General features: G+C 42.8%; 1 protein-coding gene across 3 annotated transcripts in view; it reads right to left on the bottom strand.

Annotated features, from left to right (window-relative positions):
• IGF2BP1 (insulin like growth factor 2 mRNA binding protein 1) overlaps window positions 1–12,826 on the bottom strand; it is a 35,571-nt gene extending 22,745 nt beyond the window's left edge. The window contains exons 1-3 of one of the 3 annotated variants that reach the window (XM_035347884.1): window positions 12,809–12,826; window positions 12,053–12,669; window positions 10,967–11,027 (exon numbers count right to left, since the gene is read on the bottom strand). In XM_035347884.1, the coding sequence (XP_035203775.1) occupies window positions 10,967–11,027; window positions 12,053–12,227 (236 nt within the window). In that variant the 5' untranslated portion in view covers window positions 12,228–12,669; window positions 12,809–12,826. Of the gene's footprint in view, window positions 1–10,966; window positions 11,028–12,052; window positions 12,694–12,808 lie in introns of those variants that run through there. The other 2 variants (XM_035347882.1, XM_035347883.1) reach the window with 2 other exon arrangements.
• Between the last annotated feature and the right edge of the window lie 6,082 nt (window positions 12,827–18,908).

Genomic DNA, 18,908 nt, shown 5'->3' with positions numbered 1-18,908 from the left:
TTTTTTTTTTTTTTTTTTTTTTTTTTTTGCTTTTTTTTGCTTTTTTGCTTTTTTTTTTTTTTTTGCAACTAAGGGAAGCTGCAAAAGTTCAGGCTCCTCACAATTTCAGATGCTTAAGCACACACCAGTACCATGCAAGAAAGAAAGAGGAAGCATGAGAACTTGGGGATATTTCTGATGGAGGTCTGTGCCACGAGGAAGATGAGGGCGGCAGAAAAGGCAGCACAGGGGTGTGCAGGTTTGAGGGTTGTGGCAGTACAGCAGAAAGAGTTGATGTTTTGCTTCACCATACTCCCTGAGGGGGGCACAGCTCTGTATCCCTCATGCTGGCAGGTACAGATTCGTCAGAGAAAGCTGCAACAAAAAAAATCAATAAGAGTCTCCATGCATGGCTCTGTGCCAGTGGCACTGAATCTGTTTTCAAGCTAAATCAGGTTAAACTAGTGTAATGACTGCATGCAGACAAGCTCTCAAAGATCAAAGTGAACTTGTCAAGGGTGTCTAGTGAGAATCTAGAAGTTACAACACTGATTATACTATCTTATGAACTTAAGGGTGGAGAATCTTTTACCAAAACTCAAGTTAAAACCTGTGATGCCATACTCAGGCCTGCCAGTCCTCCCAGTTTGACTGATGAGGTGGTGTTTGTTTTGTTTGTTTTCTCAGACCTCCAATAGCCTGTAGAGGGCAAAACAGCTGTGAGCATCCCTCATCGCATCCCCCATCAAATCAGACATGAAGTTTGACAGACCTGTGAGAAGTTCCCAAAGCCCCTTCAAGCTTTCTTGAGTCTGTGTACAGGGATCAGAAAAGCAAGGAAGACAGAGAAATGTGAGAGCAGGTTTGGTACCGAGACTGTGGTTGAGTATGAGCTGGGTTAAAAGCGTTACGTTTTTTCCACTGACAAGTGAAATCAAAATGCTTCTGTTCTTTCTAAGGGAATGTAAAAGAAGAAACAAACTGATATGAAAAAGTACAAGTGGGACTTATTTTCCTGCATTTCCAACATAAATTTTAAACAGGAGAATTCTTCACTAAATCTGGTTGAAGCCAGACTCCCTTTCTCTTGTATTTCCTCTTCAGAAAGGAGGTGAGAGCAAAGCAAAACTTTTCCAAGAAAACATGATCTAGGGTTCTCACTAAAAAATAAGACTTCCCATGCAGAGCCCACAAAAATCACCCTTTGGGAGCAGGAGGAAAGATGCCAATAAACTTACAGAGAAGCCAGAGGCACCCACAGAGTCAATGTGGATGTGGCCATGTTCTGGTTTCTTGCTGTGGCTCCTCCTTAGGTATCTAAATGGTTTCGGAGAAGGTTAAACAACAGGGTGGTTAAACCTCTCCGGCTTCTTCCTTCTCCCAAAGCTGGAAGAATTTCTTCAGCAGAAGAAATATAAACATTGCAGATTGGGAAAGCCATCTTACATTTGTTAGTCCCGTTGTTTTTTGTTTGTTTTTGTTTTTATAGCAAGAGTGTCAGGATTAAGTGGAGAAAAGGAAAAATCTGAAGCTTGGGTAGGACAGAGCAGGAGCTGAAAACAGCAAAAATAAAGGTTTTCTACTTGATTGCCATTCATCTTATTACAGGGGTGCCTAAGCAAAGACATTTAAAGCCCACCAGTACTACTTTGGCATAGGCAACATTAAAAGCCAAACTGACACATACACCAAATAAATTAATTGCACACTTAGGGGAATCCAGCACAAAGCTGTCTGAATATCTGATCTGGATTTTTTTCCTAAGTGAATTCCCCACAGACATGTTCATGCCCTCTCTCGTCTGCCTTCCATAAACATTCATTCACAAGCCAAGTTATACTGGTACAAACAGCAGCAGAGAGTAGCTTTCAAAGTTACATGAACAACTTTGGGGAAACTAAATATAAAGTTTGCACTGTGCAAATTTCATGCCAGGCATGCAGGCATGTGCAACCAGTAAGGCACAGAAAAAATCACAGGACAGATAAAAACTCATTGATGCAAACTCTTCATTCAAGCCATAGTTTTAAAGAAATTGCAGAAATTCACTCTCCACAAAAAGTATTAAATATAAAAACTCACAGCTACTTTGCATCTTTGCCATAATCAAGAATAGGCTACAGATGTCAGAGAAATTTGTTATTAGTTCAGCTGTAACTGAATGCTAAACAATGACTATATAAAGTTCATATAAAGTTGTATAATTCGGCTCAAATTCAGCATATGCCTCATTTTAACATTGAGGCAGCCCCATTAACTTCAAAAGGATGACTTCCCTGTTTAAAAGTATGTCCTTAGGAGACTTGTGAATAAGAGCCTAAAAGCAGAAAATTTATGTGAGGTTCATGGCTTTCCATGAAATTACACCCTAACAAACAACTCCATAAAAAGAGTATAGCAGCTGCATCTTCTTCCTTATAGTGGAGATCACAAATTTCTTTTATTCTTTGCTCATTTGACCAATTTGTATATACTTTTATGTCAGAGGCTTGAACCACAGGAGATCACAACATAAGCTAGTGTCTTCATAGCAAAGAAAACATACATTCTCACATATATTTATGTAAGTGCATGTACACACAACTACTACCCACTCTGGTGATCAAGCCTGCTTGGACGTGACCAATATTAAACAAGGAATAATTTGGATAAGATTGACAGTCCTGGATATAAGGCAGAACAGCAGAGGTCATCCTACCCCATTAGCTTTCCTGTTGAGGATACAGTGTTTCCCAACATCTCAGGTAAAAGCTGCTTATTGTTTGTGATATTACAATATAGATATCATTTACCTGCAGGTAGTTCTCTGCATACAACTTATTCATAATATCTGATCCCACAGCCTTGATTCATGAAAGAGTTTAAGGAAAGGCAATGCTTTGCAGCTAACAAATGTCAGATAAAAATGAGAGCTAGAAGAGAAAATCATCCCCACTTCCCTGTGCAACAACTTAGTGTCCCTTATTTCACATTTAATCTACAAATCCATATTTCTTTTCAATGCACATTCACCAGAAGGAACCATGCTACTGAAATTCCCAGTTTGACAAGTCTTTCAGTACAAGCACTATATGCAATGCTTCTCAACACAGCTACAAGCACAAAAGCAGGGAGACAAGTAACTTCTCTGGATTTGATAGCCTACATGGATGGCATTCATCCCCCACCTCAGATGCTTTGGGGCAGCACCAGGGGCTGAAGACACAGGACCTGGTGGGACAGTCACTGCTTAAAGCTCCCAGGCATCATCTGGCAGAGCTAGCGGATCAAAATCTCAATAATAAAATATGAAGAAACCACACCAGTCAGATTTTTCAAAAGTACTCAGCATATCAGGTGCTGAAAACATAGCTTTTATTTAGATGATTAAGTACAACTTGGAAAATCTGGCTCTGAGTATATTTTTTCCCCATCTCCTTTTATTTGGCTCAAGATCCTCATTCCCCCATTTTATACTCCAGTATGAGAGTTTGCTCCCCTAAAAGCTACACTTTCTACTTTGTAAAAGGAAGCTGCTGCAGGACCTGCATCAGAATCAAACTTTCTCCTTTTTGTGCACATCAGTTTCACTGTAACCTCAAGTGCTGTTTACACTTCACAGTACCCCCTGGATGGTGCAGGATTTGCATCTTGCTGTGCTCTGCATGGAGCCTTTTCAGCTCAGAGTGGTTCCCGGTACATGAGGTTGCTGCTACTTTTATTATAGGCATACTGTGTTCATAGCACAGTAAACTCAATGTGGTGTATTACTCTTGAAAAAGTGTGGACCCAGTTCTGCTGCAGATGCAGGTGGATTACATTTTATGTCCTTAAACTGTTTTCCTGCATAAGGACCAGACAATTAATGTAGCCAGAAAAGTGTGAAGCTTCAGGTCAGAGCTCCCAAGTCAGAGCTCCCAAGTGTCAGTTACAATAAAACAAATGACCCATTTCCTGATGGATCACAAGGGCTCCTCTGAGAGGAACAGATGGACAGATTTTTTTTTTTTTTTTTTGCTGGGAAGGCTGCACGCCCCTGCTCTTTGGCATCACATCAGAGCAGGCTAGGGGTGCATTTGTGCTTGTGCTGCTGCCCTGACAGTGCCCTCCTGACTGCTCTTGCCCTGTCCTCAACAATGCCTCCCTCTGCCAAGGCTCTGCCAGGTCCTGGCCTATCACTTTGAGCAAGAATCAGTTAAATGCCCTCTGCTCTTCAGGTTTATTAGCCATGTTGGGGAGCAGCTAGAGTGCAGGGCCTGTAGAAGGCTTGACCAGAGGCAATAGCTCAGGGAAGGGTGAATGATAGCCGATAGTTTCCCAAAAGCACCACAAGTAGCACAGAAGCCCTCCACAGCACACACAGACCACTGGGATAACCCCAGGCACCTTGAAGCCACAGTACTACAGAAATGCAGTCTGGTAGAATCCCGCTCCAGAAACTGCTCCTGCACAGAACCTGTAGCTCCTGAGAGCCAGCACCCACCCACAGAGACCATAAGCTCTTCAAAGCCTCCTATCCACAAGCCAATGGCATGTCAGTGTCACACACAACATTCAGAATGAAGCCAAACCCCAGGAAATGTGGAAAGATTATGCAGTGTCCCCTACAGGAAGAGCTGGCAGGAGCCAGCATGGTGGCATCAAGCCAGAAGAGGGCTGCAACCCTTTCGAGACCCTTTGCAGAAAGCCCCATTCATTGCTGCCTCTGTCCAGAAGAGAAAACTGAGCAGATTTCAATTAAAGCATGCTTTTTCTTTTTAATCCTTATACTTAGGATTGTGAAGACCTCTCCAGAATCTTCAAGAGTGTGCTATGGACACTGGACATAAAAAAGATGGCAAATTGGTTTCCACTCCTGTTCAGTAGGCTATTCAATCAGAAGAATACACACTCTGGTTTTAAGAAAAACAGCTTAAAACAACACCTGACACTAACTTTCCAACAGAGAAGCACTTCAGTTTCCCAGGGACATTACCAATACACAAGCAGTATAAAACCTCCAGCCCACTTTGGTCTGAGACATCTTCACTAGGTTCACAGCACGACGGGTGGGAAGGGACCCAGGAGGTATCCCAGGCCAACCTCAGTGTTTCCCCCAGCCATCCCATCTGCAGGTAAACAGGTTTCAAAGCTGCTCAGGCAGAATGGCTTGCACATCACAGAAAACATGCAACAGAGAAGAGAGGCGTATGCACACCCACAGCACCACTTACAGAAACAAAGAAAAGAGGAGGCCTCTGTAATTTCTCCCAACCCCACAACATCTAGAATAAGCTAGCAATTGTCAGGTAAAGTCCAGCAAAGGTTGCTGAACTGAATTCACATGTGCTGGTAATGACCAGTTGACCTGGGAATGCAGTCAGGATAAAACAACATACAGGTTACTGGAGAGGAGAGAAACATACCCCTGACCCAGGTCTGGGCTTCTAACTTATTAAAAAAAAGTGAAAAACTTTCCCACTGAGCAGACTATCCCACAACTGCCTCTGCAACACGTTGTGGAGCAGGTAAAAGCAATCCCAAGCAGAGGCAGAATGCTGCAGGACATTACCCCCATCTCTGAGGCATTTTTCTCCCATGCTAGTTGTTTTTCTGCATATTGTTGTAGTTGTTTTCCTTCCCTGAACAAGTGCATTCTTAAATACCTGCAGGTATTCAGTGAAGGATTCTTCCACAACATTTGAATACTTCACACTGGGCACAGTAAGAATTTAAAGGTGCAAAAAGGCTCAGCACCATCAGATGGTGATAAACCTTGCAGTGAGGAGGATGGACAGATCTTGCACTCATAATTCTACTGTTCCTCCCCACCCCTTATTTGAGCTCAGTTTGTTTGGTGTCCGGGAAACCCCTCAGACAAACTGAAAGATGCAGCTGGCTGCATGCATTAACACTGCTCAGGATTTGTCGATTTAGCTGAAGCGAAGGTGTGAGCTCCTATTAAATGCCTTCAGGCATGCTGAAAATTGGAGTTTTGACCTAAAACTTTTGAAAGTTTTCTCTCTGGTGAATCAAAACCCCAGAAACATCTCTGCAACTTCTAGAAAATGCTATTTCCTCAAAATAAACCTGCAACCTCCATTTCTATGTCCCCTGAATTATTTGTGCTTCCTCCTGCTCATCTGCTGTCCTCCTCACTTTTGGGGAAGGTGGAGACACTGGCATCCCCAAGGTGCTTCTCTGTGCAGTTGCTTTAAGATCCCACTTCTGCCTGTGCCATACAGGTATGGCCCTATTTCTGGAGTATTATAGCTGCCATGAAAGTTGGAAACCAGTAGCATCAGTAAGAGAAGCAGGAAAAATCCTTTCTGGCTGCATTGAAGTAGGCAGAAATACCAAATGTGCTATATTCAGCAGATTTGGAAACAAGAGGAAAGGCATGTGCTCAAGTCAGTAATGCCATCTCCAGAAGGAAAAGGGGCTGGAGACATTTCCTCCTGCCCCAGACTGGCGTTTCATACTTCTGGGCTAACCTTGTGCTATCCTGAGCAGCCTCTTGAGCCTCCTGAACTCTCCCAAACTCTACTGGTAATTCTGAAAAACATTAACATTTCTAGGGGCTTGGGTTGGGGGAGGGGGAAGAGATCTACATTTTTAATTATGAAAGGTCTCAATTTTCAAAGTGAGTACTTTAACCCCACTTCCCTTATCCATATCTCTGTGGTTTGTTTGCTTGTTTTTTAACCTAAAAGACAAAGACAGAAGCAGATTAAATTGGAGAAGCAGATTGAACCCTAGCAATTGCTACCAATGCAGTGAATTTATTTTTGCCACCAAATTAACTATTTTCTTCTAAATTTAAAAATCAAACACTTAAAGAGGCATCTGAGCAGGACAAAATCAATTTTCTATTGGTTCAAAACTTGAGGCTACAAAATTAATGGTTAAATTGCAGTTTCTTGTGCTTATTTCCTAGTTACTGCTCCAACTTGGAAAACAGGAAGGCATTTCTTTAACTTCAGACTGCAAATTGTTAAATATAGTCATTCTCCCAAGTTGTTAAAATTAGTCAAATTATCCCAGTTTTAAACCAAATTGATGAAATTTGCTCACAAATTATTAATCCATCATTGAATGACAAATTATTTCTATTTTTTATAGCTGGAAAATATTAAAATATATTAATTTCAAAATGATCACAGTTCTGAGCAGTGTAAATTCAGTATTGCAGAGTTCAGCTCAAAGATGGGCACTAAAAGTAAATAGAGAAACTCAATATTATTACCCTTTTTGGTAATCAAGAAAAGTAGTAGCAAACCAAATCACATTAAACATCCTTAGAAAAAAGCATTCATCCTGTGTTTCAGTTTTCAAATACTGCTGTGTACAAGGGTATTGCTAATTTTGTAACGATGCTATAACTTGTAAAGCAGACCTGTTCTAAGGGGAAAAGAATGCCCTTAGAAATGGACTAAGGGGATTTTTTTTTGTCTCAGTATTCAAACAGTCTTTATTTTACATGAAAAAACTACCAACCTTTCTTCAGTTCATTTTGTCCACAGAATCCAAATGATTTGAGGGAAAAAGGCACATTTTCTGATTAATATATACAACGAAAACATAGTAGCTGTTATCAAGTTTTAAAATATTTCATTACAAATAATTTATTGTATGATTATGCACAAAGTATTTATCCAGTGCAAAAACATTATTTTAAACAAAGACTTAAAAAACGGCAATTTTTAAATTTCTCCATCCAATTCCACGTGCTACACTGTATCTTCATATCATTAAAAACATTTAATAATTTCCACCTCTACTCAGGAACTCACTGACCCTTCTAAATAAGAGTTGTTTATGAATGACCTCTACATAAAAATACCTTGCACAAAAACTTAGAGTTTTAAGTCTACTGGCTGTTATCAACCAAACTCCCTCTTTCCCCCAATTACTTGGTTTCATTCTCTCTGGTCGACTCACTTCCACATTCCTCATATTTGGAATGTCTGCTTGATGGATTCACTTTTTTCCCCCCTTGCCCCTCCTCCTTCCTTCCTTCATTCATTCGTTCTAATGCTATCTACTGAGGTCTTTTCAGTTTTGGAGCTCCAACCCCCCAAACTGATCTTTAATCTTGAGCTGGAAAATTGAGATTTTTCCCCCTTAAAACTTCTTATTTTTTAACCTTCTGAGGCATAAAGCATATAGAAATTTTCAGGTTAAATATATATATATATATATATATATATATATATATATATTCTTAGGTTTCCCCAAGTTTTTCCATCAGCAAAGTTACAGAAAAATAACTCCAAAACAACAAGATACTTAAAATAAGTCTAAACAATGTTTTTAATTGAGGGGTTTTAATCAAATGTTATGTTTATCATCAATGGCTCTCCTTTACAGTAATACTTTTAAAGTATTTCTTCAAAATGGTTTCCTATGATCATTAGGATAATTTGCAGCTCTAAGTGTTATTTGAAGAATTTACTGTAATTAAACAGCTATAAATCAGTTTACTCTTCTGTGAGTTTTGGAGCAGCTCTTTCTAATGCCATATTAACAAATACTCTATTTTTGAAATAATTTCTGCGATACAGTTAAGGATGGGAGAGAATTTAATGAAGGAAATACACCAGCAAGAAAGATTTCCTTCAATATGTAATTTCATTGAACACGTTAATTTCTAAAAGCACCCAAATCAGTTTTCCTGAACGTTTGCATTTGCAGTTTCAAATAAAAGAAACAACCACAAAGACAAGCTTTTCTTTTATAAATTATCTGGGAATCATACCATAGATCATGACTTGTTTTCCTACATTTTTACACTCGAAAAAATAATATCAGGTTGGGGGATGGGGGCAGTTTTTCAGATCACACCAAAACCATCTGATTTTGTCCTCACTGCTCATACTTAATTAACCATATCGTATGTGCCTTTAAACTGGAAAATCCAGTCTTAAAAAAAGGGGGGGAAAAAAGGGGGGGGGGGGGAGGGGGGGAAGCCACCAGCTTCAAAACAGAGGCAGTCCATCCCATCATTTCAGCCTTCATCCAGAATGAGGAGCAGAGGGGGGAGGATAGCAAAATACGCCATAACATCACACACCACCGAAGTTGGGGGCAAACAACCAGCGAAGTCTAGAAGCTGCTGCCAAAGTTGCCTTTGCTGACCCAGAAATACAAACTTGCCTCCCAAAACTAAGACAAAGTAACTGTAGCAACTGCTCCACTGCATCAGGCTATCACCGAGCAAGGAACAACCAAATCTTGGCAAGTGAAATTATTTCAAGCAAAGCACATGAGGAAAGTCAACATAAAAAAATGTCTCCTGTATCTTTAAAGGCAACAGACAGGGGCTATGGGGCTAAAATTAAAAGCCACTCTCTCACCCCCCACCCCGGGGATATAGCAACGAAATACAATGAATTGTATTTCTCCTGGTTCTCATTAAACTGCGCTAACTAACCTTCCGTTTGCTTCCACCTATTGTAAAGTTTCAACCAGTATTTCTTTGAATTACAGTCACCAAAGAAATATTTACATTTCCATTGAATTTCTCCTGGAGTGCTCTTAGGAAAAGTCAGAGGGGGAAGAAGGGAGCTGGGAAATACCCTGAAATCTGCTCCACTCCCCACAACCTATTGATTATCCAGCAGGACTAAGACAGGGAAAAAAGAAAATATATTTTTTTTTTTTTAAAAAAAAAAAGGAAAAAAAAAAGCAACCCTCTGTGGGCCCCCCCCCCTTTTTTTTTTGAGTGTCATTATGTTACCCTTCATAGGGTAATTGGCTTTCCAATAACACCCCTGCATTCATTGATATTTAAGCCACAGCAAGTCTCTGAGTGCTGTAACGAGCAATATCGACCATCCTTCCACGAAATGGGTCTTGCTGCAAAAAAACCTTGGACAGGAAATTGTTAAATGGTTTTTTGCCTTTGGGGTCAGCCCTCCAGGACTCATGGTCCCACTGAGGGGGCAGAGGAGCCCCTCCAAGGAAGGAATCAGTGCACAGTTTCAAAGCCCCTTGAGGGGGTCAGGGCCCCAAAATGGAGTCCCAAGATGGGTTTCTCAGTGGTGAGGGAGCCCCATAAGTTTCAGGAGGAAGAGTTTGCTCTTCCACCTCCTTCTGTGCCCAGGCGTTGAAGCAGCCGCCTCATCACATGGGCGAATCGGGCTGCGTGGTCCAACGTGGACTACTGTGGTTTGGGATGAACTTGCCCAGCAGAGATGGGTGCAGCATCTCCATGGAGTGGCCCCTGCAAAAACAAACTCTGAGCACCCCCAGCACTCAGCAGCTCAGTTTCTGAGCTCTTCAGAGCTGCTCTAGGGCTTGGCATCCTGCACATGAGCCGAGCACGCAACAAAGGGCCAAGAACATGGAGAGGCTGGACTAGGCAAGGCTAGTGGCCCATGAAGCCGTTTCACAGGTAGACCAAGAACATGAAGAAATGCAGCTCCAGCCCCGAAAAGAAAAGTTGACGGTAGACAAAAGCTAAGGCCAGCACCGTGCACTTGCCAGGGTTTAAATCCCTCCTCAACATGGCAAAGAGCAATAAACCCCATATTTTTTTCTTTTCAAGTCTTCACCATCAATCCCAGCAAATTTTGCTTTAAAACAAACAAACAAACAAAAACAATCAAACAAAACCTTTACAATTCTGTTAGAAAACAAAAAAAATCACCCATTTTGCAGAGGAGGATAAGAGCAATGCTGGGAAATTCTTCCAGTGCCACAGATTTGAAAATCCCAACCCAAAACATCTCAGCCACTCATTACCTTGAGTGAATTGCTAGATAATTGTTTAACCATTTTTTAAAACAAACAAATAAAAAAGCTTAATCACAAAGACAGTTTTCTTTAAAAAAAGATAAAGATAAGAAAACAAATGCTCATCATCAAAACTGTCTCTTATCTCACTGGGGACATATCTAAAGTAAAATCTCTACTGTACCTAATTTCACATGCACATATTTGGATATAACTTTTTGCCTCCTTTATCGTATGATTTTTTTTTCCCCCAACAGAAAAAAATAAATAAATAAATAAAACACTGTATTACCTTTGCTTTTTAGGTACTGAATGTTCAATCTCTAGCTGTTTTCCATGAAGCTCCACTTTCCCTAAAAACAAAATGTGTCTGGTTTTTATAATCTGGGTGGATGGGTCAGAAAGCTTTGGATAACATTCTATCATGTGAAACTTTCGATTTAATTCGAATTACTACAACGCACACAAAAATACATTTTCTGATTTCTTCACAAGTGCATTTTATTAAATACAAGACTGGCTTCAAATGGAAAGCAGTGGGAGGGAGTGGTGAGTTAGCTGTCTGGACAATGTTCCTTAGGAATTTTTAATTCTGTAGTTCATACTGGTCTGCTTTGACCAAAAGAAAATGAAGAATAGTATTTTGAGAAAAAAATCTTCGTCTGTATTTAATTCCGTATGTTCGATCCCTCCAAAACTCCTCTAGGCAGAAATCTTCATCCCCATTTAAAGGCTAGAAATGTTAACTCTACGGCAGAAATGGATTTCTCTTTGAAAATGGGGTGGTTTTCTTTGCTGTTCGTTTATTTATTTATTTTGGGGGAGGGAGGGGAAGAGGGGAGCAGAGATGGGAAGAGCCTAGCAGGAGGAGCCCTGGACATGGGGGAACATTCAAAAATTTTAGAAATTATCTGTTTCCCGGGTAGCTTTTTTCTGTCTGCGAGCAGCATGGCGACCTTCGCGCTACTCCACACATCACATGCCCCAGGAAACCCAGTTTCAAATCAAAATGGCCAAAGTCCCAGCCCACCGCCCGTGTCGCGACGGGACCCCCACGCCGAGCCCCGCCGGGGCAGGCGCCGCGCTGCCCCCGCCAGCCCCAGGGGGTGCCCCCAGAGACGGGGGGCCGGCACGGGGCAGGAAGCTGCGGGGGGCCCCGCTCCGCACCCCCACCGCTCGTCGCTAGCGCTTGGGAGAGAAAGCGGGGTCTGCCCCCGCCGCGCCGCAAGCCCCGACGGGGCGCGAGGGCTCGAGGCCCCCCCACTCCCCGTTGTGCAGGGAGCGAGGCCCAGGCGGGGGGCTGAGCCCCGCGGGTGTCCGCAGTTCGCCGGGGAGGTGAAAGCGGAGAGGTGAAAGAGGGCCAGAGAAAGGCGCTTACCCGAAAAAGTTTCGATAGCTTTCATGGCCCACTGCTCGTCGGGGCAGTCCACAAAGGCATAGCCGGACTTGACCAGAAACTGCCCGCTGAAGGAAATTTTGTGGTCGTTGAAGACTTTCTCCAAGTCGGCCGGAGTCACGTTCTCGTTTAGGTTCCCTATGTACAGCTTGTTCATGGTGGCTGCCGGCGGGGCGGCGGCGGGGGACGGCAGGCGGGCGGCGGCGTGCCGGGGCTCGGAGCGCGGCTGCCGGGGGGGCTCCACCGTGCGTCCGCACCGTCGGACTCCGGCCGCGCTCTGCCACCCCACAGCAGGGGCGGGGGCTTGGTGATTCCTTTTTTTTTTTTTTTTTTTTTTTTTTTTTTTTTTTTTTAAGCCCCCTTTTGTTTTTGTTTGGTTTGATTTGTTGGTTTGATGAATTTGTCTTTTGGAGAGGTGTGCGGCGACTGTTGGGGGGATCCTAGGGAAGGGTGCGGCGGGGCGGGCGGCTCCGGCGGGCGGTGGCGGAGGGCAGAGAGGCGGTGGCGCCGGCTCTGGGGGCCCCCAAGTCGATGGAGTGGCACTACAGTGTCACCGGACGCCTCTCGGCAGCCGGGCACCGCCTCTAAATAAAACCGACCTGGAAAATGAGTGAAAATGTTTGCTGGAGGAAGCCACGTGGTGATGCGGGAGGGCCCGGCCCCCGGGGGGAGGGGCCGGGGGGGAGGGGGCAGTCTCCACTTAATTATTTATTTTAATTTAAATACTACGCTATTTACCTCCACACACACACACCCTTAGGAATGAGGAGCGCATCCACCCCTTGTCCCCCCTCCAACTCCGCCCGTCCCGTCGGAGGCACTTTACCATCTGCTACAGCCCCCCGCCCCCACCTCGCCCCTCCCCCACCGCGCCCCTCCCCCACGCCTTCTCCGGTGCCTCAATGGGATTTTTCTGGGTGTAAAAAACTTCGGCATCAAAGGGGCCGGGCGGTCCCCTGGCGCCAGGGGAGTGGGGTTGTGGAGGAATGGCCCTCCCGCCCCCCGGGGGCGGCCCGGCGCGGCCGGGTGAACAGGGGAGCCCCCCCGGGGGGGGGCTATTGTCCCCGGTATTGTTTTAAGCCCTTCATGTGCAACCCTGTGGAAGCCTTCGGGGGGGCGGCTCCTCCCGGCACAAAAGGGCCCCACGATGGAGAACGTCCGATCCCCGACGGGGACGAGGCCGGGCCGGGAGGGGGGCGCGCCCTGTCGGCCAAGTGACCTATGTGGAGCACACATCCCCCCCCCCGAGATCCTGCCTTTTTTACTCCCCGCCTGCTTTTTCTGGATACTTTTATATTTAGGTTCGAGATGGGTTTAAAATAGCAGCGCGCACCCCTCCCCCATTCACCCACCCGGCCGCCTTCCTGCCTCCCCCGACGGGGCGGGCGGGGGACCCCCGGTGCACCGGGGGCTCTGCCCGGGATGCTGCCGGGCGGGGAGGGTGCCTCCCTCCTGCCGCGCGGCAAGTAGAGGCACGGGCCGGCCCCTCCGCGCCTGCAATTAAATGCAGCGCTCCCGAGCAGGACGCGCTCCTGCCTGCCTTGCCCGCCGGGCCGAAGGTCCCGCTCTCCCCGTCCCCCCGATAAAGAAACAACAAACACAGAAAAATGATTTCCGAGCGCACGAGGTTTTGGGGTATCGATAGAAACGCTCGGCTCAGGGCTTTCCGGGCGCTCTTATCTCGGGCAGCTCCGCGCCTTCTGCGCGGGCACGCGGCGGACACCGCGCCCGCGCCCGCCCCCGCCGCCTTTCGGGGTGGCCGCGCGGAGGGGCCAGGCCGCGGCGGGGGGCGGGGGGGACCGGCACTAGCAGCACGCCCGGGTTCTTTGGTTGTTCTCTCAGTACGCAGATGTGCTGTGCTGCTTTATATTTCTAAGCATCTCTTTTTAGCACGGCAGTGCTAGGGAATAGCCACGTGGAGAATTTGTTAGTAAATACATTTGGTATTATTCAAGAATCAGAAGTTAGGTAAACCTTAAAAAATAGATGCACATACCCAAGGACGTTTCTATGTGCTCTGTGCTACAGCCACTTAGAAAACTCAATAAAATGAATAATAACAAAACTAGGAAATAGTAATTTAAAGCAAAGAATCCTTAGCTTTCCCTTCTGTATCTGATCCATTCTACTATACTGGGATTTTTGCTTTAAAAACACATAGGTGCTGCTCCCCAGGGGAAATTTGGTTCCCATACTTCCAGCTGCGTTACTTGGCTTTCCTGGAAGTACCAAACCAAACTCGCCAGAGGAGTTTTTGGAGAATGACTGCTGTGTCCATGTGCATGCTTCTGAAGCTACCAATGAATAATCCATGCTCAAAATTCACAGATGAAAAGAATAAATAAATGAAATTTGAAAGTAAATTTAATGCAGTTTAGAAACTGTACTTCAAGCCATGACTGACTGAAAACTGGAATATTCACTTTCTTCCACAGTTACATCACACACAAATACAGCTAAAATAAATGATCCACTATCTGCTTCAGATCTATTTCTAATCTTGACCAGAATACTTTTGTTGTTGCTTTTACTGGTTTACAGAGAACCTTCCCCATGTAACATAATCCTTCAAATAATGAAATGAAAGAAACCAATTTAAAAAAAAAATCCAAACAAAGAAGGAAGTCTTCAATTTAGATTTGAAAAAAGAAGGCTATCAGTCAAACTCCTTCCCCTCGGTAGAGGATTCCAGATGCAAGGTATTTAGAGAATGCAAACAGCAGAGACTAAATCATTGATCTGCTGGGGGGTAATGGAGCTGCATTCATCCCTGGGCAGGAGATGGGGGACCCAAACTGCATTCACCCCTGCCCCAGCTGAGATAGGGTAAAACAAGCTCTGCAAAATCATCTCCAAAGGGAAACCTTTATTCTCTTGCAGATTTAAATGCTACCAGGAACTGCAACAAAAATCCAGTGGGATATCTGAAGCTAGGGAAGAGCTGAGCAAGTTTTCACCCAGGCACAGTCACTTCTAAAAGCATGTGTGGCCTTTTTCCTCCCCCAGGATTTTCTTGCAGTTGTAAAAATCACTCACAGTACTTGAATCCTTTGTGCAAATTTACAAGCATTTTCAAATGTGTATAGCCACACTCTGTATCAACAAAAGTTGTTGGATTTGGGGTATTGTTTTGGTTTTGTTTTCTTGTTGTTTGCTTTAAGATTTAAATCTTTGAGTCATGCAGAAATGTTCTTAATCAATTTTTACAATTTATCTGTAAATCCAAATAATCCCTGTTGCCACTTTGGAGTTTTGCGATTTTTTTTAAGGTACAAGGTTAAAACTGGATGGTAAATAATACATCTAAGATTTCAATGAAATGTGAGTATCAAATGCAAGGGTGTAATTACTGCAGTCTGGTGAGGTTTTGTTGTTGATCTGAGACATAAAATATTTAAAATAAAAATAATCTTTATGACAGATTAGTGGTAAAATAGAACAGAATATATTGCTATTTTTTCTTCCAGTTATTTGTTTTTTAAAAATGTTGTTGTTATTTTGTTGTTTGGTTTGGTTTGGTTTTGTTTTTAATCTCTGGTGATATCACTAATGTTTAATTTGGACAACATTAAAGATATACTTGGAAACCCTGGAAACTGAAAAATCTTCATTTTCAAAAGTTTGAAAGTATGTATTAGTTACTATGAAATACTTATGGGTTGAAAGTTTTTAGTAAAACACATAGGTCACAGAGGGGAAAAAATAATTTTATTTTCATATAATCTGTTTCAGACGAACCTCAGCTAACAGAAATAATCTGAATATAGAACAAGCCTGTCCATAAAATGTATGTGAGAATTCAACAGAATAAGAAGTGTGAGGGTTGCAGTTGGAAATATTTCCTTTTACTTAAGTGGAATCACAGTTTAAACCAACTTCTGTTCAGTTTTTGCTATGTGGAAACATTCTTCACTGGAAAAAGCAGCTCATATCTAAGAAGATCTAGTTGATCCAGTTGATTAAACCTTGAGTGGAAAAATTAAATAAGAATAAAACTTATTATGAAACTATTAGTTTGATTTAAAACAAAATAAAGGTTTGAAGTAGATTATTAATAATCTGATTCTCTCTGCATTTGAAACACAATCTTGACATTCAAATGTTGTTTTGCTAAAGCTCAGGAGCAGAAGAGCATCCTCAGCCCCAAGGAAGGTGCTGAGCAATGAGAAACACCCTCTCTTCTCTGGAAGGGCTATTCAGATGGGAGGTTCAAAAGAAACGGTGCTGAAGATGCAATAGGTTAAGCCTGCAACTTGTTTGAAGATCTGGATATTCCCTAAACATTTTAGTGCTTCAGTTAAAAACAAAGCAAATGCTGCAATAAACTCAGGCTCCAAAAAATCAACTCACATTCTGAAAAATCCTTTTGTTCTGGTACTGAAAGATGGAGTCCCTTTAAAACAAAAAAGAAAACCACAACAAAATACCTATTTTCTTCTCCTCTCTACATCTGTTTGTTAGCTACCTCTGTGTTCACTTCAGGGCAGGGTGCTCATCTCTCTCAGCAACCTAAATTTTCCATTGGGTCTTGCAAACATTCAGAGAATTGTTCAAACTTAAACAAAACAACCTTGCTTTGCATAGGTATTTTTTCTCCATAACGGAACTGATTTGGTTCAGTTTTGATTTTACAGTCCTTTTTTTGGCTAAGTAGTAAACTCTAAATGTAAGGAAAATGCTTATTGGAATGAACCCTGAAATTTTTCTGTTCAAATAATCCCTTTAATTTTTTATTTCCCTCCTTAATTTTACTTTTGAATATACCACCTCTTCTTTATAGCAGACCTCTCTAACATGTCAATTTGTTTTTTTCTTCCTCAAAATCATTGTGAGCAGTTAGACAGATAGCTGGAGCAGACATTTCTCCTACTGATGGCTAGAACAGTGAAGGGAAGTTTTTGTCTTGGTATAATGATAAACAAAACTCACATAGTTCAGAAAGCATTGTGGGGGATGAATCCTGCCATTGCTGAACTCCCCCTGACCTTATTTCAAGAAGGAGCTGATCTTTTGAACCCCCCTCCAAACATTCACAGTATTTGTAAAGGACAGATTAAACATTTTCCTCTCAGTAACTGTAGGCATTTGTATCAAATTTCCTCCAGTCTGAAAGAAATACATTTATGTCAGATTTATGCTACATGAGTACAAATTTGGGGGTCCTTTAATTTTGTGTCACCATTTAAATCCCCTGAAGAAAGGAGGGCACTGCAGCACTCACTGCTCTTCACCCTTTCACTTTCTGAAAGTCCCTGAAGTCCAGGAGGTAGTGAAAGGCTCAGCCACTAATACCATTTCATTTTTGTGTAATTCCTCAAACCCAAAACAAGTTTATCCCAGGAGGTGGGTAAGTCTGCAGCAACAGTTTCTGTTGTGGGTCACAAGTTTAGGTCATTTCACTATCTTAAACCTTGAACCATACACCACCGCCTGTGCAAGGGCATCAGTACCGCTGGGCTGCTGGAAAGGTGATGTTAGGAGAGTAGCAAAGGCACAAGATGGAAATAATTTCATGCTAGTGAACCAGCCACTTGGGCAGGTGCCTTGCCGTTGACTGTGTTGTCTAATTTCTTGTCCTGCTGGTATATACTTGGGATTTATCAGGACTGATTATTTCTTCTCCTTTCCTGTATCTCTACTGCTCTAGTCTCTCCAGCTGTTTAGTTCTGGCTCTGTCTTTGCTTAAAGATGGAGTAAGTATGTTTAATATTAAAATAGCTGCCACAAGGTAAAGAACTAAAAGGACAAGATACATGTAGGTTTTGATGCTATAGCAAGTACAGATCACCTCTCCACATATTTGAAGCAATGACAGTGCACCATTGCACAGTGGTAAAAGGTGCAGTCATTGGATTTTTCTCTAGAGACAGCTTTGCGGTCCAAATAAATCTGTCATGCACTGATGTTACATGGGCTTTTTGCTACACTAGTTACTGTGCTGTAGCTCCCTGTTCCTGGTGTAAACTAAGCATTCAAGAAAAAAAGAAATAGATGGAGAGTGGGACATGTAGAAGTCCATAGTTCCTATATTTTGTGGTTCCCAGTTTTGGGTGGTTTTGTTTGTTTGTGTGTTTTTGTGTTTTGTTTGTTTTGTGTTGGTTGTTTTGGGGTTGTTGTTTTAAAAAATAAAAAAAATAAAAATAAAAAAGCAGTCATGAAGGATCAGAGACAGACATGCCAGTGAGCTGAATTAATCAAGAAAACACTAAAAGCTTTAAAAGGCCCTAGTTTTTTGTTTGTTTTTCAGTTAAAGGGAGTACTGGCATTTAAAAACGTATCTGATATTTTGCTATTGTGAAAAATAAAAATAAATCTATTCCTGCAAGCCCAGGAAGGGAAGGCAGGTTTGAACCCAGAAGAGAGGATGAAATGATTCTCATCACTTGAAAGATCCGCTGTAACTCTAGCCAGAACATCACTCATGTCCCATATGCAGCTAAATGAGAATGCTGGATAGGTTTAAGCACCAGGGATGAGATGAGGAATCAGACAAATGCTCGCTGCCTTCAGCTAGAGCTGAAGATGCCTTTGGTGCATTTTGGTAAACCTGAGTCTCCTGACAGAATTCTGGCACCTGGGATCGGGCAGAAGTCTTTTCTACTTCTGATATAAAGGGTCCATGTATATTGGCCAAGGTTATGAGCAGGCAGTGAGAGCCGAAGCAGTCCTTGGAGGAGAGAGGGGAAAGATGGATCTGTGCTGTGGGATCAGGTCTTGGAAAAAAGAAGCTGATATTTAGGACCTTGTGGTCTGCCAAGATGGATTAGGATGAGCAAAAACAAAGCCTGTAGAAGTTACATTCCTGCACAACATCATAGCTGGTATCTTACGGAGAGAA

Source organism: Oxyura jamaicensis, chromosome 27 (genome assembly GCF_011077185.1).
Source record: "Oxyura jamaicensis isolate SHBP4307 breed ruddy duck chromosome 27, BPBGC_Ojam_1.0, whole genome shotgun sequence".
In the NCBI taxonomy this organism is placed as follows: domain Eukaryota; kingdom Metazoa; phylum Chordata; class Aves; order Anseriformes; family Anatidae; genus Oxyura; species Oxyura jamaicensis.
Note: the sequence above shows the minus strand (reverse complement) of the source record. Positions and strands in the feature narration are given on the sequence as shown.